The 18,378-nt window shown below is 45.6% G+C and overlaps 1 protein-coding gene across 1 annotated transcript in view; it reads right to left on the bottom strand.

Annotated features, from left to right (window-relative positions):
• The window catches only part of Fry (FRY microtubule binding protein), a 254,501-nt gene that overhangs the window by 130,238 nt on the left and 105,885 nt on the right, over window positions 1–18,378 (bottom strand). The window contains 6 exon segments of the mRNA XM_028878084.2: window positions 273–359; window positions 2,188–2,296; window positions 2,777–2,880; window positions 13,164–13,265; window positions 15,252–15,350; window positions 15,445–15,537. Of these exon segments, the coding sequence (XP_028733917.1) occupies window positions 273–359; window positions 2,188–2,296; window positions 2,777–2,880; window positions 13,164–13,265; window positions 15,252–15,350; window positions 15,445–15,537 (594 nt within the window).

The following is an 18,378-nucleotide window of genomic DNA, read 5'->3' as shown; positions in this document are numbered from 1 at the left end:
TTGTCTTCACGTTCTTCAAGGCAAGAATGATTCCATTTTATGAGAACCGAAGACCACAGCGCATGGCCAATGGGTCGTCCTGAATCGGTTCACCTCAATTTTTACTCCTGAAGAAACGACGCCCAGATTGGGACACAGAAAAAACAGCTCCTGTGTCTTAAAACCCTTGAGAGGGACTGCCCCTCCCCCCGACTCGAGCCCCCCAGACTTTCAGGGCAAAGGGATGGGCACTGTGAATAAGTGCTCTGTTCGCATAGAGGAGTCGTTCATACCTCTGGGTTGAGGCTGAATGCCTTGGCTGGTTTTCCCACGCAAAGAAAGTCAAAAATGATTTCCTTCATTGCAAAGTCCAGACGCTCCTGGGGTGGGTGGGGAGGGGGAGAAAATAAACAAAATAAAACATGGAATGCCGAGTTTAACACAAAATGCAAGCAAAAGCTGGCTGCTGGAGGACTGGGGTGGTGCCTGGCCTTATGGGTCATGGAGAGCCCCTGAAGGAAGACCAGATACACCAGAACTGCCCGAGGAGCTGCATTCCTTATGCGGTACACAGAATCAGCTCAGTGGCCGAGGCTGGAGACGCAAAACCAAATACCAAAAAACCACAACACCTGGGCGACTGGACCTAAAAAAGACGGCCTCAATTCTTCCCACTTGTACTGCAAATGTTGATAAATTTTTGATACTCAGCTGAGAAATACATTTGTAATTATGTTGCTGCTATACAGCGACGGTCTCCCTCTGTTCTTTAACTTTGAAAACATCCTCTGGCTCATATATAAAAATGAGTGTGTGTGGGGGGGCGCGGAGAATTAAGACATAAGACATACCACTTAAGGTGGAGCCTGGTCATACAAGTTAGAAACTACTAAGACACGACATGCTCATTTTATATACAGTATTCCAGGATAGTCAAAATGCATATACCTTGTGACTACACTTAGAAAATTCATATGAAATTTTTCATCTGCAGGGGTAGCAATGCACTTTCTCTAAGGATTCATATGAAAGAAACCTCTCATGGGCCCAATATATATAGAGATGCTACGTATCAAACAGTGTGCACCAAATCTTACACCTTTATATTAATATCAACCGCACTTCAGCAACATTTGCTAACCTATAATTTCCTTCCAGCATATAATGTTCTGTGGCACGTTGGGCATGAATTTCTACCCTGGCTTTCCAGGTGAAGATGTTCTTTAGTTTGAGGTGGCAGGTTGGCTGGTGACAAAGCCCGGGTTAGGAGACTCCCAGTGCCTCTGTAAGTCACAGAGGTCAAAATGGGGGTCAAAGAATGTACTCACCAAGTATTTCCAAAAGAAAAGGGCAGCTGGGTATGGGGGTACATGCCCTTAAGCCCAGCATGTGGGAGGCAGGGACAGGGGGACTGTGAATTTGAGGTCAGCCTGGTCTACAGAATTAGTCATAGGCCAGTCAGAGTTAAAAAATAAGACACTGTTTCAAAAATAAATAAATGAAAACAGTGGACTTGGGGTGTGATTCAGTAGTAGGGTGTACAATTAGCATGAGTGGGTCTTGGGTCCAGTCCCACAAACCCCTCCCCCAAGGAGAAATCTTATATTTGAATAATAAGTTACAGCCAAACTAGCTTCAGTGTTACTGGAATCTCTTTTTAAAGTAAATTAATTCATGTGTAAAGTGGCTAGAATGGTTTTGAGCAAAACTGATAAATGCTAATCTCCCCGTGAAATTATTTTCTCCACACAGAGAAAAATTAGAAAATTACTATTTACTCTTCAATTTCACTAGATTGCCTTTTTTTAAAAATTAAGTTTCTGCCAAATACCAGACCTTATGCCTCCTTTTAACTTGGAGAATACAGAGCAGAGATCTGGGCAAAGTAGGAAGGGATAGCCAAGAGTCTCTGTCACCAAAGTATTCTCTTTGCTGCCAGCGTTGGGACTGACCAGGGATCTTATCTGTGCTATGGCCGTTTTACTGGTAGGCTCTGTGACCTCAGATGAATCACTTCAACTCCACCTCTCGGGTTCTTTCTTAGACGCTGAAGGCACTTGATGTATTCATCTGACTGTTTGGAAGCAAACGAGCGAGCTGTGTGGGAAAACAACCCCTTTCTAAGAAGTCTGGACACATTGAGGATTACTGTGGCCCCTTTTATTTATTACTTCACCTGAAGAAGACTGGCAGAAATGTGTGCATTACCTGGGCAATGAACTGGATAATCTTCACAAAGATATTCAGAGGCATATCCCTGGGCACCACGCCGCGGGACCCTTTGGGGAAAAGCGTGGTGGTGATGGTTATGAGTCGGCTGGAAGATAAGGGCAGGAAAAAGAGAAAACAAGCGAGATTGGCTGAGATCTAGCTGCCAGGGAGATGGTGCACATATTTCATCTTATCAGAGGATTAAAAAAAAAAAAAAAAAACACAAAAAAAAAGCCAAAGCCTTTCCATTAGCATAATTGCTCTATGAAGACATCCTTTTTTTTTTTCCTTTTAAAAAACCCAGGGCAGTTGGAAAAGACAGCGGTTTCCCTCCTCACAGTGCCAAATGCTGTCCAGAAGCAGACCCTGTCAGTCCTGGTGGAGGCTAATGCTTTGGCGAAGGCGTCAGAGGCAGCAGGGAAGTTCTGAGGCCTTGCGCCTGCAGGAACCGTCAGCTCTGAGCGCGTTTTAGCTGGGCCGGGGTGGGTAACACTCCAGGAACACACCCTGTGCAGTGGCCAGCAGTGTGGTTCCCAGCCGGACGGTCTCCAGGCACCCGCCCACCAGAGCACGAGCCTGCCCTTACCTCTGAGTTGCAGTGTTGCTTTCGCATTTGATTCGAATCATGTAAACCCAGAGTAATCTGTAGAGAGATTCCAAGGCAACTCGAGCCATTTTGGGGTCTTTGTTCTGTAACAGAATCCAAAATGTACTATTACTTCCTGAGTGGTGGTCCATGCAGGAAGGTGTTCCCTAGAGAGCTCGGGAAAGGCTGGAACAGTTGGGCGGCAGGCACATGCCATCACCAGGGACTCCTGGACCATCCGCCTTCCGGTGTTCACCAGACAAATAATCCACGAGGGTTATGACCGTGATGGTGAGACAGGAATACCAGGGCAAGTCCTCTTTGACAAAACGGAAACTCAAGAGACTGCCAAGCAACCGACAGAATTGCGTAGCATTCACAGAAGACTCGGATGTTGTTCCTATGACAGATGATGTCCCTTACAATACTGTTATTGTTTTGATTTTTCTATCTGATTATTCTCTAGTGCCTACTGAGACCGGCAGGGACTACACACCGTGGTACAACCTAGCTCCTGTGTCTTAAGGCGGGGTGGGAGAGATTTTGTTTGTATCTGCTTAGTTTATTGTGCTATTAGTAATAAACATGTCATATTAGTATCATTATAATAAAATAAATAATAAAATTAATTAATATAAAGTTATTATATATTAGTTTGTTAGTATGTATTTGTATCTGCTCCTAGTTTGTTTTATTAATTTTTTTTTTTTTTTTTTGGTTTTTCGAGACAGGGTTTCTCTGTGTAGCTTTGTGCCTTTCCTGGAACTCACTTGGTAGCCCAGCCTGGCCTCGAACTCACAGAGATCCGCCTAGCTCTGCCTCCCGAGTGCTGGGATTAAAGGCGTGCGCCACCACCGCCCGGCTGTTTTATTAATTTTTATTGTTCTATTTGTCTACCCAAATAGACTAGTGTATTAGTTTAATTAGTGAAGTCTTATAGTACATTTCAATATCTTGTATATCTACCTTCCACGGTCTACTACTTTTGAAGTAGGTCTACCGTCAGACCCAGCTACGCTACCCCTGTGTATTTATCCAGAGGAGACCAAGTCCTAGCTGACTCAGGCACTGTGACTAGACCTCGTCCCCTCACAGAGACATTTTCATGGCAGTGTTCCGAGAAGCATCCGGCAACAGAGAAATGGACGAGGAGGACGAGGAGGACGAGGTACACAAACACAGTAGAGTTAGTTCCCTTTCAGTCACAGGGAGGAGTGAGGTGACGGTGTCCGCGGGCACAGGGGTACAGCTGGGGGGTGATGCAACTCAGCGGACCCAGCCAGTCTCAGAACGACAAACGTTTTGTGTTCTCGCTCATTTGTGACCCTGAATCTCCTGCTGTCACGTAAAGTCCAGTAGGTGCATATTAAATACAAGTGGAAGTGGAATTACCCACGGGGACAGAGGGAATTGGCAGGAGGGGGGAGGGGAAGGGAGGGGAGGAGGAATGGAGTGTGTGTGCAGGAATATAACTCAAAATACCACAGATACCTGTAAGGTAATTTAAAGGAAGAAAGAAATTGCACAAAAAGGTCCCGAGGGTGTGACTTCACGATAAGATAGCATGTGCAAGGCTTGAGTTCAGTACTCAGTACCAGAGCAATAAAAATAACAGATATATTAGTACTTAAAAGCAAAAAAAAAAAAAAAAAATTAAGAATTTTTCACACTCTTGCACGCCTACCCTTCTACGTAAATGTTGTATGTACCTGTCTAGCTCAGGAAGGGGTGGGGGAATCCAACTTTTGAGAAGTGCCTTTTTATATACAAAGCTTAAAATAGGTTTTTGCCTGTTAGTGATCTGATCTGCACAATGATATGATTCATTAAGTGGAGTTGAAACTAATAACGTTACCTGTAAGTTTTCCTCTCATTTAATGATGCTACGCACTCTGAACCCACATCAGCAACTGTCTCCACCACAGTGGGGCCATCTTTTTCCTTACCAAGTTCCTTTCTCAGTGTGTACAGTGCGTGGTATCTCATCTGAGAGCCTCTCATATAATAGAGCTCTGACTATGAATCATGAGGGCTTGCATCATCTCAACCTGCGGGCTGAAATCTCTAATTCCAACGGCTTTTCTCAATGCGTTCTGGTTTAATTTCAACCTTAAAAAAAAAAAAGCTTAGCTGGACAGTGGTGGCGCACGCCTTTAATCCCAGCACTCGGGAGGCAGAGGCAGGCGGATCTCTGTGAGTTTGAGGCTAGCCCGTTCTACAAAGCGAGTTCCTGGAAAGGCACAAAGCTACACAGAGAAACCCTGTCTTGAAAAACCAAAAAAAAAAAAAAAAAAAAAAAAAAAAAAAGCTTTATGTTTATTCTGTACGCATACAAGTTTGCCTGCATGTATGTATACCACATGTGCAGTACCTGCAGAAACCAGAAGAGGGTACCACATCCCCCAAACTGCAGTTACAGATGGTTGTGAGCTGCCATGTGGGTACTGGGAACTGAACCCAGGTCCTCTGTAAGAATAGCCAGTGCTCTTAACTTCCGGGTCATCTCTCCAGCCCCTCAACTTTTTTGGTAGAGCTGATTTTCACCAATATTTTTTCATGCCTAGGGCTGTGCTTGGGCTGTGGCTGTAACTTGGTTTGTGGAATGCTTGAGCAGCATGTAAAAAGCCCTGGGTTCAATACTTGGTACTGCACAAAGCTGGGCATGGTGTGGCATACTCACTAGGAGGTAGAGGCAGGAGGATAAGAAATATGTTTGGCTCTAGAGGCTAGTGTGGGCTACATGAGACATCATCTCAAAAAAAATAAATTAAAAAAAAAAGAGATAATGCTTGATATTTCTATTGTTCCTAAAGAGAGAACAGCAATGTGGTTGACCTAAATCTTTACTTGTTCTGCCAATGGAGTGGGTAGTGATAACTGACCGCTGCCATTTCTGGATGCTATGAATGACTGCTGCAGCTGGCTCCGCATCTCTTTTCTATTCTCTGTACACTTAAATGATACCCTTAAAATACATGAAATTTAAAAATCATGTTTGTCTTTTAAAGCCCCCCAGAGGCTTACGGCAACCCACTGGGTAATCCAAATTCAGAGCACTTGAGGGGTGTTTTAGACCTGCCTGGCCAGGGACCACCTTGGTCCCTACCTCAAGGTGAGGTACCCTTCATATCATAGCATCCTTCTGCAATCCCCTAAATGCTTGGATGCTTCCCTAGCAAACTCTACTAGGAAACTCCTGACCGGGCAGCCAGCCCCAGATGCCACCCTCCTATCACATAACCCATCTTTCCCCTCCTCCCACAGGCCCTACAGAGTTTCCCCATGGTTTTCTGCTCTTTGCAAGTTTCCTGTCAGATTGCGAGCTCCGGGCAACTCCATTTGCTCATCTTTCCATCCCCAGTGACCACTGTCCAGCAGGTTAGATATGTCTCAAGACCCCAAACAAACAGTGGTTGAAACAACCGAGCACAGCGAAGTGTGTCATAACGTGTGAGGACTGGTCCCCGAGACAGCACGGTGACACGGAGTCTCGTGTGTTTACATGCACATTGCCCCGGACCCAGGGCTCTTTGATGCTAACATGGCATCATTTGAGGGGTTGACAACTGAGATCCACTAACAAATTGCTCAACCTTCAAGGGACAAATGGCTAGCAAGGGACAGCTGAGACTTCTGCTTTAGTGAGAACCGTCGTCTCAGAAGCTGGAATGTGTGTGGCACATGTTGCTTGGTTACGTCAGACGCTACCCTCAGAGTTTGTCATGGTTAAGTTCCCCCCAAAACCCAAGGATTTAAGGCTTAGTGCCCACTGCAGTGTTATTGGGAGCTGGAGCCGCTGGGAGGCAGAGACTTAGTGGGCAGTCGGTAGTTTACTGGGCTCAAGAGGATTGTGGGAACTGAGTCCTTGTTTATCTCCTCGGCAACGAGGGGAGCCATTTCGCCCTGTCACATCCAGATGTGCTGCTGACTGCAGACTCGCTGCAAAGGGCCCCTTGACAGGAATCTCCACAACTATGAGTCAAGAGCAAATGGTTTCCCTTTATAAATGGATACCTCAGGCATCTCGTTAGGCGATGAAACGCTATTGATATCTAGTAACTCGGATATTCACAAAAATATACAGAGTAGACAAGTGGTTCTCATTCTACAGATGAGGAAATCAAGAAGGCAAAGAGAGGTCAAACGACTTACATAAGGCCACACAGCCAATTAAGGGCAGAGCCAGAATCTGACCGAGGCAGTCTAGCCCCAGTATAGCCACAGGGTGAGAATATGCAAATTTCTACGGCAGCCTAAAATAACTCAGCGGCTGCCCAGCAGTATTGCTGTGACAGTGGATCGCTCTACCTGAAGACAGCCTCTTCTCAGCTGTCTTGGTGTTCAACAGATGTATTTAGGATGAAGTCATGATTGGCATATTCTCGTACCACCAATTTCAGTGTCAGAGGTTTCGGGGTCTAAGTCAAAGGCCATTCCCCTCTTTAGAATCTGTCTCCATTAATTAACCACTGACGAACACGGATGGATTCAGAATGGCTCTGAGGCTTGGTGAGAAAATCATTTAGGAAACCAGTGGGCTTTCGTGCAGATCTCCACTGGACCTAATCCGTGACGTGGGCACTCATCAGTGGCGCGGCAGCCGAGCTAGTGACATGTTCACCTTTTCACGGCTTGCTTTGAGTTCACTCAAAGCCTTTTGGGATTGACGTCGGCAAGCAGTGGCAGCTGGACTCACCAGTGAGTGGTACACCCTCTGCCACTGACCCAGCACTCGGGAGGCAGAGCCAGGAGGATCTCTGTGAGTTCGAGGCCAGCCTGGTCTACAGAGTGAGATCCAGGAAAGGCACCAAAGCTACACAGAGAAACCCTGTCTCAAAAAAACAAACAAACAAACAAAAGCACAGGTCAGACAGGAGGAAACTCTTTGCAAGCTACTGCGTGGTGGTAAGCTAAGGCTAGTCCTGGCTATTCGCTCTGATCTCTTCGGCTATTGCCTCTGTATTTGGTTCTGTGTCTCTTATTTAATAAGACTGTTTAGAAATTCGTCTACAGAGAACTGTTTCTTTATTATTATTATTATTATTATCATCATTATTATTATTGTTATTATTTATACAGGGCTCTCCCTGCACATACACCTGCAGACCAGAAGAGGGCACCAGATCTCATTACAGATGGTTGTGAGCCACCATGTGGGTGCTGGGAATTGAACTCAGGACCTCTGGAAGAGCAGGCAGTGCTCTTAACCACTGAGCCATCTCTCTAGCCTGAGAACAGTTTCTTATTAGGTATTCTGGTTTCTCCAACTACAAAGTGCCTAATCTTCAACTGAAGACCTATACAGGGTTTCAGAAGAAACAGTATGCAGGAAAACACCGGCAGTGTGGCCCGGGGCACTGTCCTGACCTCATGACAGTGTATATATACAGCTTCCACCAGTTACCCAGCTCTTAATAGATATGCAGTTAATGAGACCTGTGGCTATTGATTATATAATTAAATTAAATATATGTATGTGCACCACATGCTGGAAGTGCTTGCAGAGGCCAGATAAGAATCCCTTAAAGCTGGAGTTACAGATGGGTGTGGGACACCATGTGGGTGCTGGGAACCAGACCTCGGTCCTCTAGAAAAGCAACCAGTGTTCTTAGCCACTGAGCCATCTCAGTAAGGGAATTTCTTGACCTTCAAGATTTTTTTTTTCTTTCCTTTAAAAAAAAAATCTAGGCCTCACTGGTATATTCTTTTATTGTTATTGTTCAAGAAAAGAAAATTTAAAATGATCCCAACTACACAGTTTGGAAGATAAGAAATGAGCATGCAGTAATCATCAGTGCAATGAACGTGACCTTTTAAAAATACCGCTAACTTTTCAACACGTATCTCCTTCTTTCCAGCTAAGTGTTGTATGACGGACATGAAGGTAGGCATCAACTGCATGCAGCTCAACATGCCCAGATTCTGACATAAAACACAACAGACAAAAATCCCTGACCAAGAGTTCCTGAGGGGTGGGCATGTCTCAAAGACAAGGAACTGTAAGTTCCCCGTCATGCCGCAGTGGCATCTTGATAAATATGGGTGACTAAGTTAACTAAATATAAACACCAAAGACTTCAGGTACACGCTGCCAAGGCATCCTGCTCCTCTCCGTCTCACGACGGGGACAGACTAAGGCGCTGCCTTAGTTAATGAGCGGGTTTACTTTGAGAAGGTGTGACTGTGTGCACGGTCCCTCTGCTTCACGGAAGGCAGACTGCACCTTGCCAGTCGGGCTCTGCAGAATGCGCCAGAGAAAGCTGCCAGGCGAACTCGGAGGCTGCAAATGCTGGGCCCCTCCTGCGGCAGCATCAGGGGGGCAGAGAAGGATGCAGGGGAAGAGACTGTGAAAAGGGTACATTCGGAAGGCTCTGGTTCCTTTTGCAATGGAACGGTGTAACAGAAAATATAAAATCCTGAAGCTATGCAAGGTAAAGTCTGCTTCTGAAGCCATTTATTTTCTTCAGGCATTTCCTCTCTATGGAGTGTGTAAAATGGGGGCTAGAGTGTGTTTATACATTAGATACATATTAGAAACAGTCTCATTCAAATCCTTTCTGGGCTCAGATCTAAACATAAATGACAGGACTTTATTCTGCTCGAAGTTCATCAAGCACTTTGAATTCTAACAATTTACTACCCATACATATAACCTGACATTTATTTGCGAATTTAGAAACAGGCTCTTGTTACACTAGCTTGAAGATTCTATGTAGCCCAGGATGAATATATGATAAATCCTTTTCTAAATTTGTAAATGAAAGAAGACAAGATGAAGATGGGGGGTGAAAAGGTGGCAATTCTTTTGCCTCAGTCTCCCCAAAGCTGGGATCACAGGTGCCCATAATCATATCTGGGTTTCCTTACATTTCTTTATTCTAAAGATCCTTATTTGTAAGTGTGTGTGCGTGTGTGTGTGTGTGTGTGTGTGTGTGTGCGCGTGCGCGCGCGCGCAGGTGCCCACAGAGGCTAGAAGAGGGTGGCAGTCCCCCTAGCTTGAGTTATGAGTGATTATGAACCCCCTGGTGTGGGTTCTGGAGGCAGCCAGTGTCCTTAACCACTGAGCCATCACACCAGGCCCTCCTGGCCTTGATCTTGGCTAACAAGTGGCTTCTGCCGTGTTTCTTGGAGTGCAAGACTTCTACAAAATTCAGCCCGAAGCTCTTCCCGGGTGGAGTCGCTCTGTGCCCACACTTGCCACGGGGCCCTTTCCCTGTGCAGACCTCCCGAGCACTTCCCACCAACAGTGGGCACGTGCAGACTGGTGTTCCCACCAACAGTGGGCACGTGCAGACCTCCCGAGCACTTCCCACCAACAGTGGGCACGTGCAGACCTGGTGTTCCCACCAACAGCGGGCACGTGCAGACCTGGTGTTCCCACCAACAGTGGGCACGTGCAGACCTGGTGCTGGGGCTGGAGTCTGGGACATGATTCAGTCTCTGTAGCATTGACCCCACAGGCTCTTCCCAGTCTTGCTTTAGAACCTCCTAATGGGTGAAATGCCTGTGTAGGGAAGCATGTCTGGGTCTACACTCATGTCCTTCCGGGGCGGTTTATAACCCTTTACTCAGATTTTCTGTGGGCTTTGACAGGAGCTCTAAAGAATATTATAATTTGAAATAATTCATTTGAGATAATTCAAGCTGCTCTGCTGTTTTAAAAACAACTTGGACCATCCCTCCCAAATGGCTCCTTGGACCACAGCAATAAATTACTGCACAAAATATTTTAATTGTAACCCCAGATGTATTAAATATATTCAGAAAGCTGTGTTAGAAGCATTCTTCATCATTAAAATAATTCTGTTCTAGTTCCTTTCTGTTTCTCTGATAAACATAGACTGAAAGCAGCTTGGGGAAGGAAAATGATTTTGGCCTTGAATTTACAGTTCAACATCCAGCCAAGGTAGGGACCTGTGGGCAGGAACCGATGCAGAGGCCACGGAGACCCCTGTTTGCCGTGGGATATTTGTGCACCGTGTGACGATGTATCAGTGTATCGCTGTGACTGGTGTATTACAAAGCTGAATGGCCAGTAGATAGGCAGGAGATATCGGTGGGATTTCCAGGGGGAGAAAGGAAGAGGAGGAGAATCTAGGTGCTCGGGAGACACCAGGAGACATGGACAGAAAACAGGATGGGCAGTAGAGAGTCAAGGTAACCAAGCCACGTAAAAGAACATAGATGAAAAGATAAGGGTTCATTTAAGTTATAAAAACTAGTTAGGAGGGCGGGCGGTGGTGGCGCACGCCTTTAATCCCAGCACTCGGGAGGCAGAGCCCGGCGGATCTCTGTGAGTTCGAGGCCAGCCTGGGCTACCAAGTGAGTTCCAGGAAAGGCGTAAAGCTATGCAGAGAAACCCTGTCTCGGGGAAAAAAAAGAACTAGTTAGGACCAAGCCTAAGCTAAGGCCGAGCTTTCATAATTAACAATAAGTCTCCATGTTGTTTTTATTGTGAGCTGGTGGCCCAAAGAAAAATCCATTCACACTGCTTACTAGCTTGGTCCTCATGGCTTGCTCAGTCTGCTTTCTTATAGAACCCGGAGCCAGCAGCCCAGGGGTGGCCCCGCCCACATCAATCGTTAATGAAGATAATGCCCCACACATATGTCCACAGGCCAATCTGATGGAGGCTGTTCAATGGGGGTTCCTTTTCCCCAGGCGACTCTAGTTTCTATCCCGTTGACAAAAACTAATGGGCGCAGTTTTGAACAAAATGACCACTTTCTGTCTGTGAAAGACACATTTAAAGTACTAGGATCCGTAACTGCAAATGTGGACAAATGGGGGAAGTAACTCTTAGGTGGTACAGTCGACTGCGCTCAGATGGATGCCCCAGAGCGGCCACTGTGTAACCGCTGATGACCCTGAGAGGCATTTCAGCTTGCGCAGTCCGTGAAAGCCTCACTGGCTGCCCGCTGCTATGAGGTTTCACTGCCAACTTGAAGGAAATGAACGATTGCCATCTTGGATTTCACCATCAGCTCTTAGAGCCAGAACACAGTCAGTGCTGAAATCAGGTCCATGCAGATCATTACTTAATTACAGTAAATGACAAAATAACATAATTAATCTTAAGTACTTCTCCACATTGAATTGTCTTGGGGAAAAAAAACCAAAAACCAAAACACGAAACAGGGCAACATGTATAAGCACATGCAAGAATTTTTAGGTTTTTTTTTTTTTTTAATGAAAGTAGCAAACATTGAACCAGAGAAGGAAGCTGAGCCACAGCTTTGGACAACAGGTGAGAATTTGATTTGCACTGGTTTTGTTTTTAAAATAATCTGTAAAGATTCATTTATTTTAGTTTATGTGCGTAATGTTTTGCCTGCATGTACATCTGTGTGCTACTTATGTGTCTGGCATCCACAGAGGCCAGAGGAGGGCATCAGATCCCCTAAAACTGGAGTTACAGGTGGTTGTGAGTCACCACATGGGTGCTGGGAACTGAACCCAGGTCCTCTGCAAGAGCAGCCAATGCTCTTACCTGCTGAACCATCTTTCCAGCTCCTGGTTTTTTTCTTTTTGAAAAATGGCCTTGCTATACATAGTTTAGGCTTGTCTCAACTTTGTAATCCTCCTGCCTCAGCTTCTCCAGCACTTGGATTATTGGCACACATCACCATGCCAGAAGTGTCTGATCTTATGTCACAGAGGGTTCTTGTCTACTTGTCCTGTGTCAACTGGTCACTAAAATTGAGAGCATGTTTTTATTTGATTCAAAGGCAATTTTAAAGCTAATTGTTATAACTGTATTCATTATAGGCTCCTTGGTCCCAAGGGCTGTGACTTGACTCGTCAGATCACTGACCGCCTGTGCTGGCCACCTGGCGAGCAGTAGTGGTTAGTACACAAACATTCACAGACTAGTAGGAGGCAAATGCTCTCTGATAGAACAATCCCTCCACAGAACGGAGCTTTTGTTTCCAAAATATCTACCTAGACCAAAAGGGACAGGTGTCACAGTATATCTGAAATAATTCTGTTTAGGTCAGCTAAGTATAACCATTATTTCATTTTCCTATCACTTAGATACACATGGCAACAGTTACATACCTAGGCAGATCTGTACAAGGTTGTTTTAATTCTGTCTTCAAAGGGGTTCTTTCTAGAGCAGATATATATCCCCCAAATCTGCAGAGATTTCTTTTATCTCTAGGCAGATGAATCTATTCTTTTAAGAATTTTATTGCAATATGGTGTGGAGGCCTACACCTGTAATACTGGCCCTTTGGGAGCCTGAGGGAGGAGGACTGTGGATTTGAGGTCAGCCTGGGCAACGCAGTTAAGTCCTTGTTTCAAACACACAAAAATAAATAACAGCTCATTGAAATTTTTTTTTTTATAAACTATTTTTGTTGTTGTTGAGTTGACAAACACTAACCTTGAGATTGGACAAGCAGTTGTTGAGGAAAACGTGCCACCTGTTCAGGAACAGCTGCTTCTGACTGACACAGAGAAGACAGGTCACCAGGGGGTATAAGGCCTGAGAAGAAAGGAGCAGAGGTCACAGGGTGACTCACAACTCAGTAACCAGGAAACACACATTCCCTGAACCCAAGGCTTCATTACCTCCTCTGTGGCCGTGTGGCCCCAAATAAAAGCAATGCTGTATAAACACAAGAACTCATAAGTGCTTCCTGATAATGACTGGATAGAATCTTCTAGAACTCTGGCTAGGAATATACATACAGTAATATGTTTGCTTCGTGTACAATGATACAGAAAGCTGATTCACTAACTCGGTTTTCACTTACGCACTTTTAAAACAAACGTAGGATCTCAGATCGTACTCTCAGCCACCACAGAAATAAAACAACCACCCCACTCATTCCTTCAGTCAATTTGACACAATTAGAGTCACCTGGAAAGAGGGACCTCGATGGAGGAACTGCCTCCACCAGATTGGCCTGTGGGCGCATTTATGGGACACTGTCTTAATTGCTAATTAATACAGGAGGACACAGCTCACTGAGGGCAGGTCCTGGGCTATATAAGATAAGCAGGCTGAGCAAGCAGGCTATGGGGAGTAAGCCAGTAAACAGCGCTCCTCCATGGCCTCTGCCTCAGTTCCTGCCTCCAGTTCCTGCTCTGGCTTCCGTCCATGATGGACAATAACTCAAGCCAAAGAAACGCTTCTTTCCCCTAAGCTGCTTTTAGTCAGTGGTTTTTTTTTTTTTTTTTTTTTCTCATAGCAACAGAGAAGCAAACTAGAACAGCCCATGAAGGCATACTCCGTTTGAAAATGTTCTTGGCTTTTTCACTCAGAAATATCTAGCAGTTTGTCCCCATCTTAGAGGCAGATACACGTGTTTACTTTCTCCTGCGATCTTCCGGGCGATTAAGGGAGATTCCTGAAAGAGCTGTTATGGTCCCAGTAAACACTACCAAGACAAATGTAACCACAGCAGGACTTGGCTCCCGATGGAATAAACAGAGGTGCTACGGTGCTTTTCCTGCCTAACTGGGGCCCTTTCCCACAGCAACTGGTGAAGACAGCAAAGCTAACGTGCACCCATCCAAAGACCACGCTCCCATGCACGCAGCTCGCCGTCATTTTGCTTAACCAAGTAGCGCACACCTGGAGGGCTGGGGTAGATTTAAAGAGAAACACACCTGTTTGCCTGGACTAGCAAGAAACAATGGCCAATGGATGGGCTTCTCTGCACTTCAACTCAGCATTTTTCTTCTTCACATAAACGTAGTCCTAGAGTACTCTGGACTACTGTGCCCACTGAATACCTCTCTAACACCAGTCAATATATGCAAGCCGTTTGTCACAATGACCACAGGGTACAGGCAAATGAACAAAGTTGTCACAGCTACCAGCTGAACAGCTAGGTACCAGCTCAGACCCTGACAAGGATGCCCATGCTTTGGAGACCAGCATGGGCCAGTGCTGCGGCCAGCTCTTTAACGATGGACTTTCCTTACACTGCCATGATTACACCTGGCACGCCCCTGGCAGTGACCAGAGTTTATTTCCCCACACAGCAACTTGAAATACTGAATATTGCCTCCCCAAGAACTCCGTCCCAATCTTCAGAAACCTTTGGTCTGCAGGCAGCTGCCTACACCCCACCTCTCTTTCCTTCTGTGTAAACTTTGATTCCGAGTGTCTAGATCGGAATTAGCTAGTACAGACTCACTCCTGCGAGGGAGAAGAGAAACCGTTGTTATAAACTTCAGCCTTTAGATTAGAAAAACTTCTCAGAAACTCAAACAAAACCTCAGTTTAGCCAATCTCTAAAGTAAACGGCCAAGTCCATCGGACTAGAAGGTTCGTCTGAGGTGATGTGGTGTGATCCCCTTCTGTTACAGTGATTCATGGGTTTGTGCTAAACGCAAGCTCTGAAGACTGAGACGCTGGGGCAATGCTCCCATGCTTTGCCTCTTTTCAAGTCAATTTCTTCCCAGGAGTTCCAGGCTCTCCACTTGGGACAGCGCTCGGCTTCTCCCGTGGTTTACTAACCAGGGAATGCTTTTTCCGAGAGGAGAGTTCCAACGTGGTGTCGTAGAGGCTCTCCACGAAGTTCCTGAGGCAGGGGACGTTGACTTCATTTTTCACAGCCTACAACAGAGACTTGTGTGAATGTTCGACTCAAGAAAACGCTGGGTGTGCCATCCTAGTTGAAGAAGTTGTTAGAAATAAAAACACAACTCACAGCAGCCACGGGGACGAGGATTTCCACAAAGAGCCCAGCCAAGGCATGCTTGACGTCCTTGTCTTTAACCTCCAGAAAATAATGGGCACATTCCTAGAGAGCAGAAAACAGGAAGGAAACAGGCATTGAAATGTGCATTTGAATAAGCCCAATTCTCCTGTACACAGACACAGCATATTCTGAGATCTATTAAAAGTCACCGTATTCAAGGACTCACATGGGGTCTAAATGTTTGTGAGGACCCCAGTGGACCTTTCCAAGACTTGTTTTCTCTTTGTCTTTCTGTTTCTACTTAAAAAAAAAAAAAAAAAAAAGGCACCCGAAAGGACTAACAGCCACACTTGTAGTCACAGGTCATTGGTTGGTCAGTCCACCCATCCATCCATCCATCCATCCATCCATCCACCCACCCATCCATCATCCATCCATCCATCCATCCATCCATCTCCAACAGATTTCTATGGCTTCCTTAACCCTCCATGGGGTCCTGGGCCCTTGATCAGCCTACAAACAGAGATCCCAGGAGAGAGACAGCCGATTCCAGTAAATTGCAGTTGGGTTCAGCATCGGACAGCCTCTCTCCTACAAAACTGTTTACGTGCGGGCCTGGCACGTAGGTGTGTTTATTATTCCCATCATGTCTTAAGCAGGTCTGGACGGCTTCCCTTCATGCAAGGAAACCTCTGGAACATTTCCCCACTTCCTTTGCCTTCTAGGGAGTATATTTTGGTTGCCCAGGGACTCATTCTGGAGGAAGGTTGGCTTGCCAGCTTCTCCCTTGTGTTAGTGACTTCCTGTGGCTTAGATGATCACATGTTTATGCCAATACCAACTCTCCTCCTTCGTTTTCAATCAGTAGGAATACTAGCGAAAATAACTCCTAAGGTCTTCAGTACAGCACCGTACCACCAAATCTCATCCCAGGTTGAATGATCTGTGCCTATGAAGTCTGTGAGACCATGGGGGGTGGAGCCTCTGGGTCCTAGGATCCTGGTCCCCTGTTTTACATTATTTTGTACAGGTATGTAAGTAATTCCCAAGTGGGTATTCAGGTATATAGACATGTGCATTGTTTTTTTGTTTACTTTTTTTGTGAGTGTGGTTTTTTGTCTGTTTGTTTTTGTTTGTTCCTAGATAAGGTTTCTCTTTGTATCCTGGCTGTCCTGGATCTCGCTCTGTAGACCAGGCTGGCCTCGAACTCACAGATATCCACCTAGCTCTGACTCCCGAGTGCTGGGTGCTAGGACTCCTGGCGGATATGTGCATTGTTAATGAGACTGGAATAAGACAATAGCTGACAGCCACTGAGTTCTGGTGACATCACCACTTGCAGATAAGGTAGCTGAGGCTGGAGTATGGGAGATGCTAAGGGAGCCTGGCCCTGAATCCAAACCCAGGAAGGTTGACGCACGCACGAGCAGCCATCCCTCCTTCACCCACCCTATGGGTTAACTTTATTGAGATATGGTTCTCACACCAATGCAACTCACTCCTTTAAAGTGTTTAGTTCCTACTCTTATTCTCTATTTATAGTCAACTTCCCATTCTACAGTCAAACTTACAATGTTTTAATGAACCCGCCCCCAGGAAACCAAACTGTTTGGCTGTCTTTCAATCCCAGCATCCACTCTGGTCCTCCACCTAGGCAACCTAGGACTCTATGATATATTCTGAGGGCGGTTCTCCTTCCTGTGAACACTTCAGTGACGTGGGTTCGTGTAGGATGCAGCCTTTTGCGTCTAGTGAAGAACCAGTCTCCATCCTAGGGCTGAAAGCCCTCTTACAAGACTCATCCTGTTTCTAATCGAATCTGTTTCTCAAGGACTGGGCTGTGTCCCACCTGTAACCTTAACTACACGTGGTTCTGTACTGCCTGTCCCAGGAGAGGCAACCATGCCTTTGTTTCAAAGAGTTAAGAAACCATCTTGCAAGCCCTACCTCTGTTTCAGAAGGTTGTTATGACGACCTTGCTATGACTACCTTGTTATGAGCACCTTGCAATCATGTCTTTGTTTCAGGAGGTCGTTATGACTAAATTGTTGTACTTATGTTCTCCTCCTGTAATCCCACTTATTTTGCCCACCAAACCCCCCATTTGGGAGCCAGGTTCTTCCAGTGTGCTTGTTCTCTGGAACACACACCCTCTTGATCAAGTTTTGCCTTGTCCGGACACTTCTGTTGGAGTGGTGGTCTCTTGCGACCCTGCACGTACCTCTAACAGGAAGGCTAGCTGTACTGCATTCCCACGTGGCTGGGCCGCTAGCTGCTCACACTGGCAGTACAGGAGGATTCCAGCTCCCCCATGTCCTCACCCACAGCTGCTGTCTCTTTCTGACTGTGGCCTTTGGAACTAGGAAGCCAAAGCTGTACAGCCTGTATTCCTGATTCAACATCTCAACTCTCTAGTAAGATCAGCACCAAATCACGAGACAGCAGCCATAGAGGAACCTCTTTAGATAGAGCAGTTTCCCTTCCTCTCTTAGGGAAACTTGCATCCTGCTAAATTCTCATAAGTAACACCATGATGAGCTAGTCGGGTATATCCGAAGTTAAGATTCCTGTTTATGGTACAGAGGAGACAGATTTCTTCATCGAAGTCCTTATGCTTGTGAATACCACTATGGCCAGCACATCGCTGCTGAGTAAATGACCAAAGAATCAGCTATGGTTTAATCGCAGAGTGATACGTATCAGTGGGTGAAGGAGAAAGGGAAAAGTCAACAACAAGAAATTCCATGGTGAAAAGAAAAAAGAAAAAGAAATTCCATGGTGCGGCAACTCCCAAGGTGACTAGAAATTTGAAAAAGGAATTATGTTTTGGTGAATTCATTATTTGGTATCAAGGCATTTTGTGACTTACCTAAATGGTAGAATATATATATATATATATATATATATATATATATATATATATAGTCAACTGCAGACACTCTT

Source organism: Peromyscus leucopus, chromosome 23 (assembly GCF_004664715.2).
Source record: "Peromyscus leucopus breed LL Stock chromosome 23, UCI_PerLeu_2.1, whole genome shotgun sequence".
NCBI classification, from domain to species: domain Eukaryota; kingdom Metazoa; phylum Chordata; class Mammalia; order Rodentia; family Cricetidae; genus Peromyscus; species Peromyscus leucopus.
The sequence above is the reverse complement of the archived record's forward strand: the minus strand, read 5'-3'. Positions and strand labels throughout refer to the sequence as shown.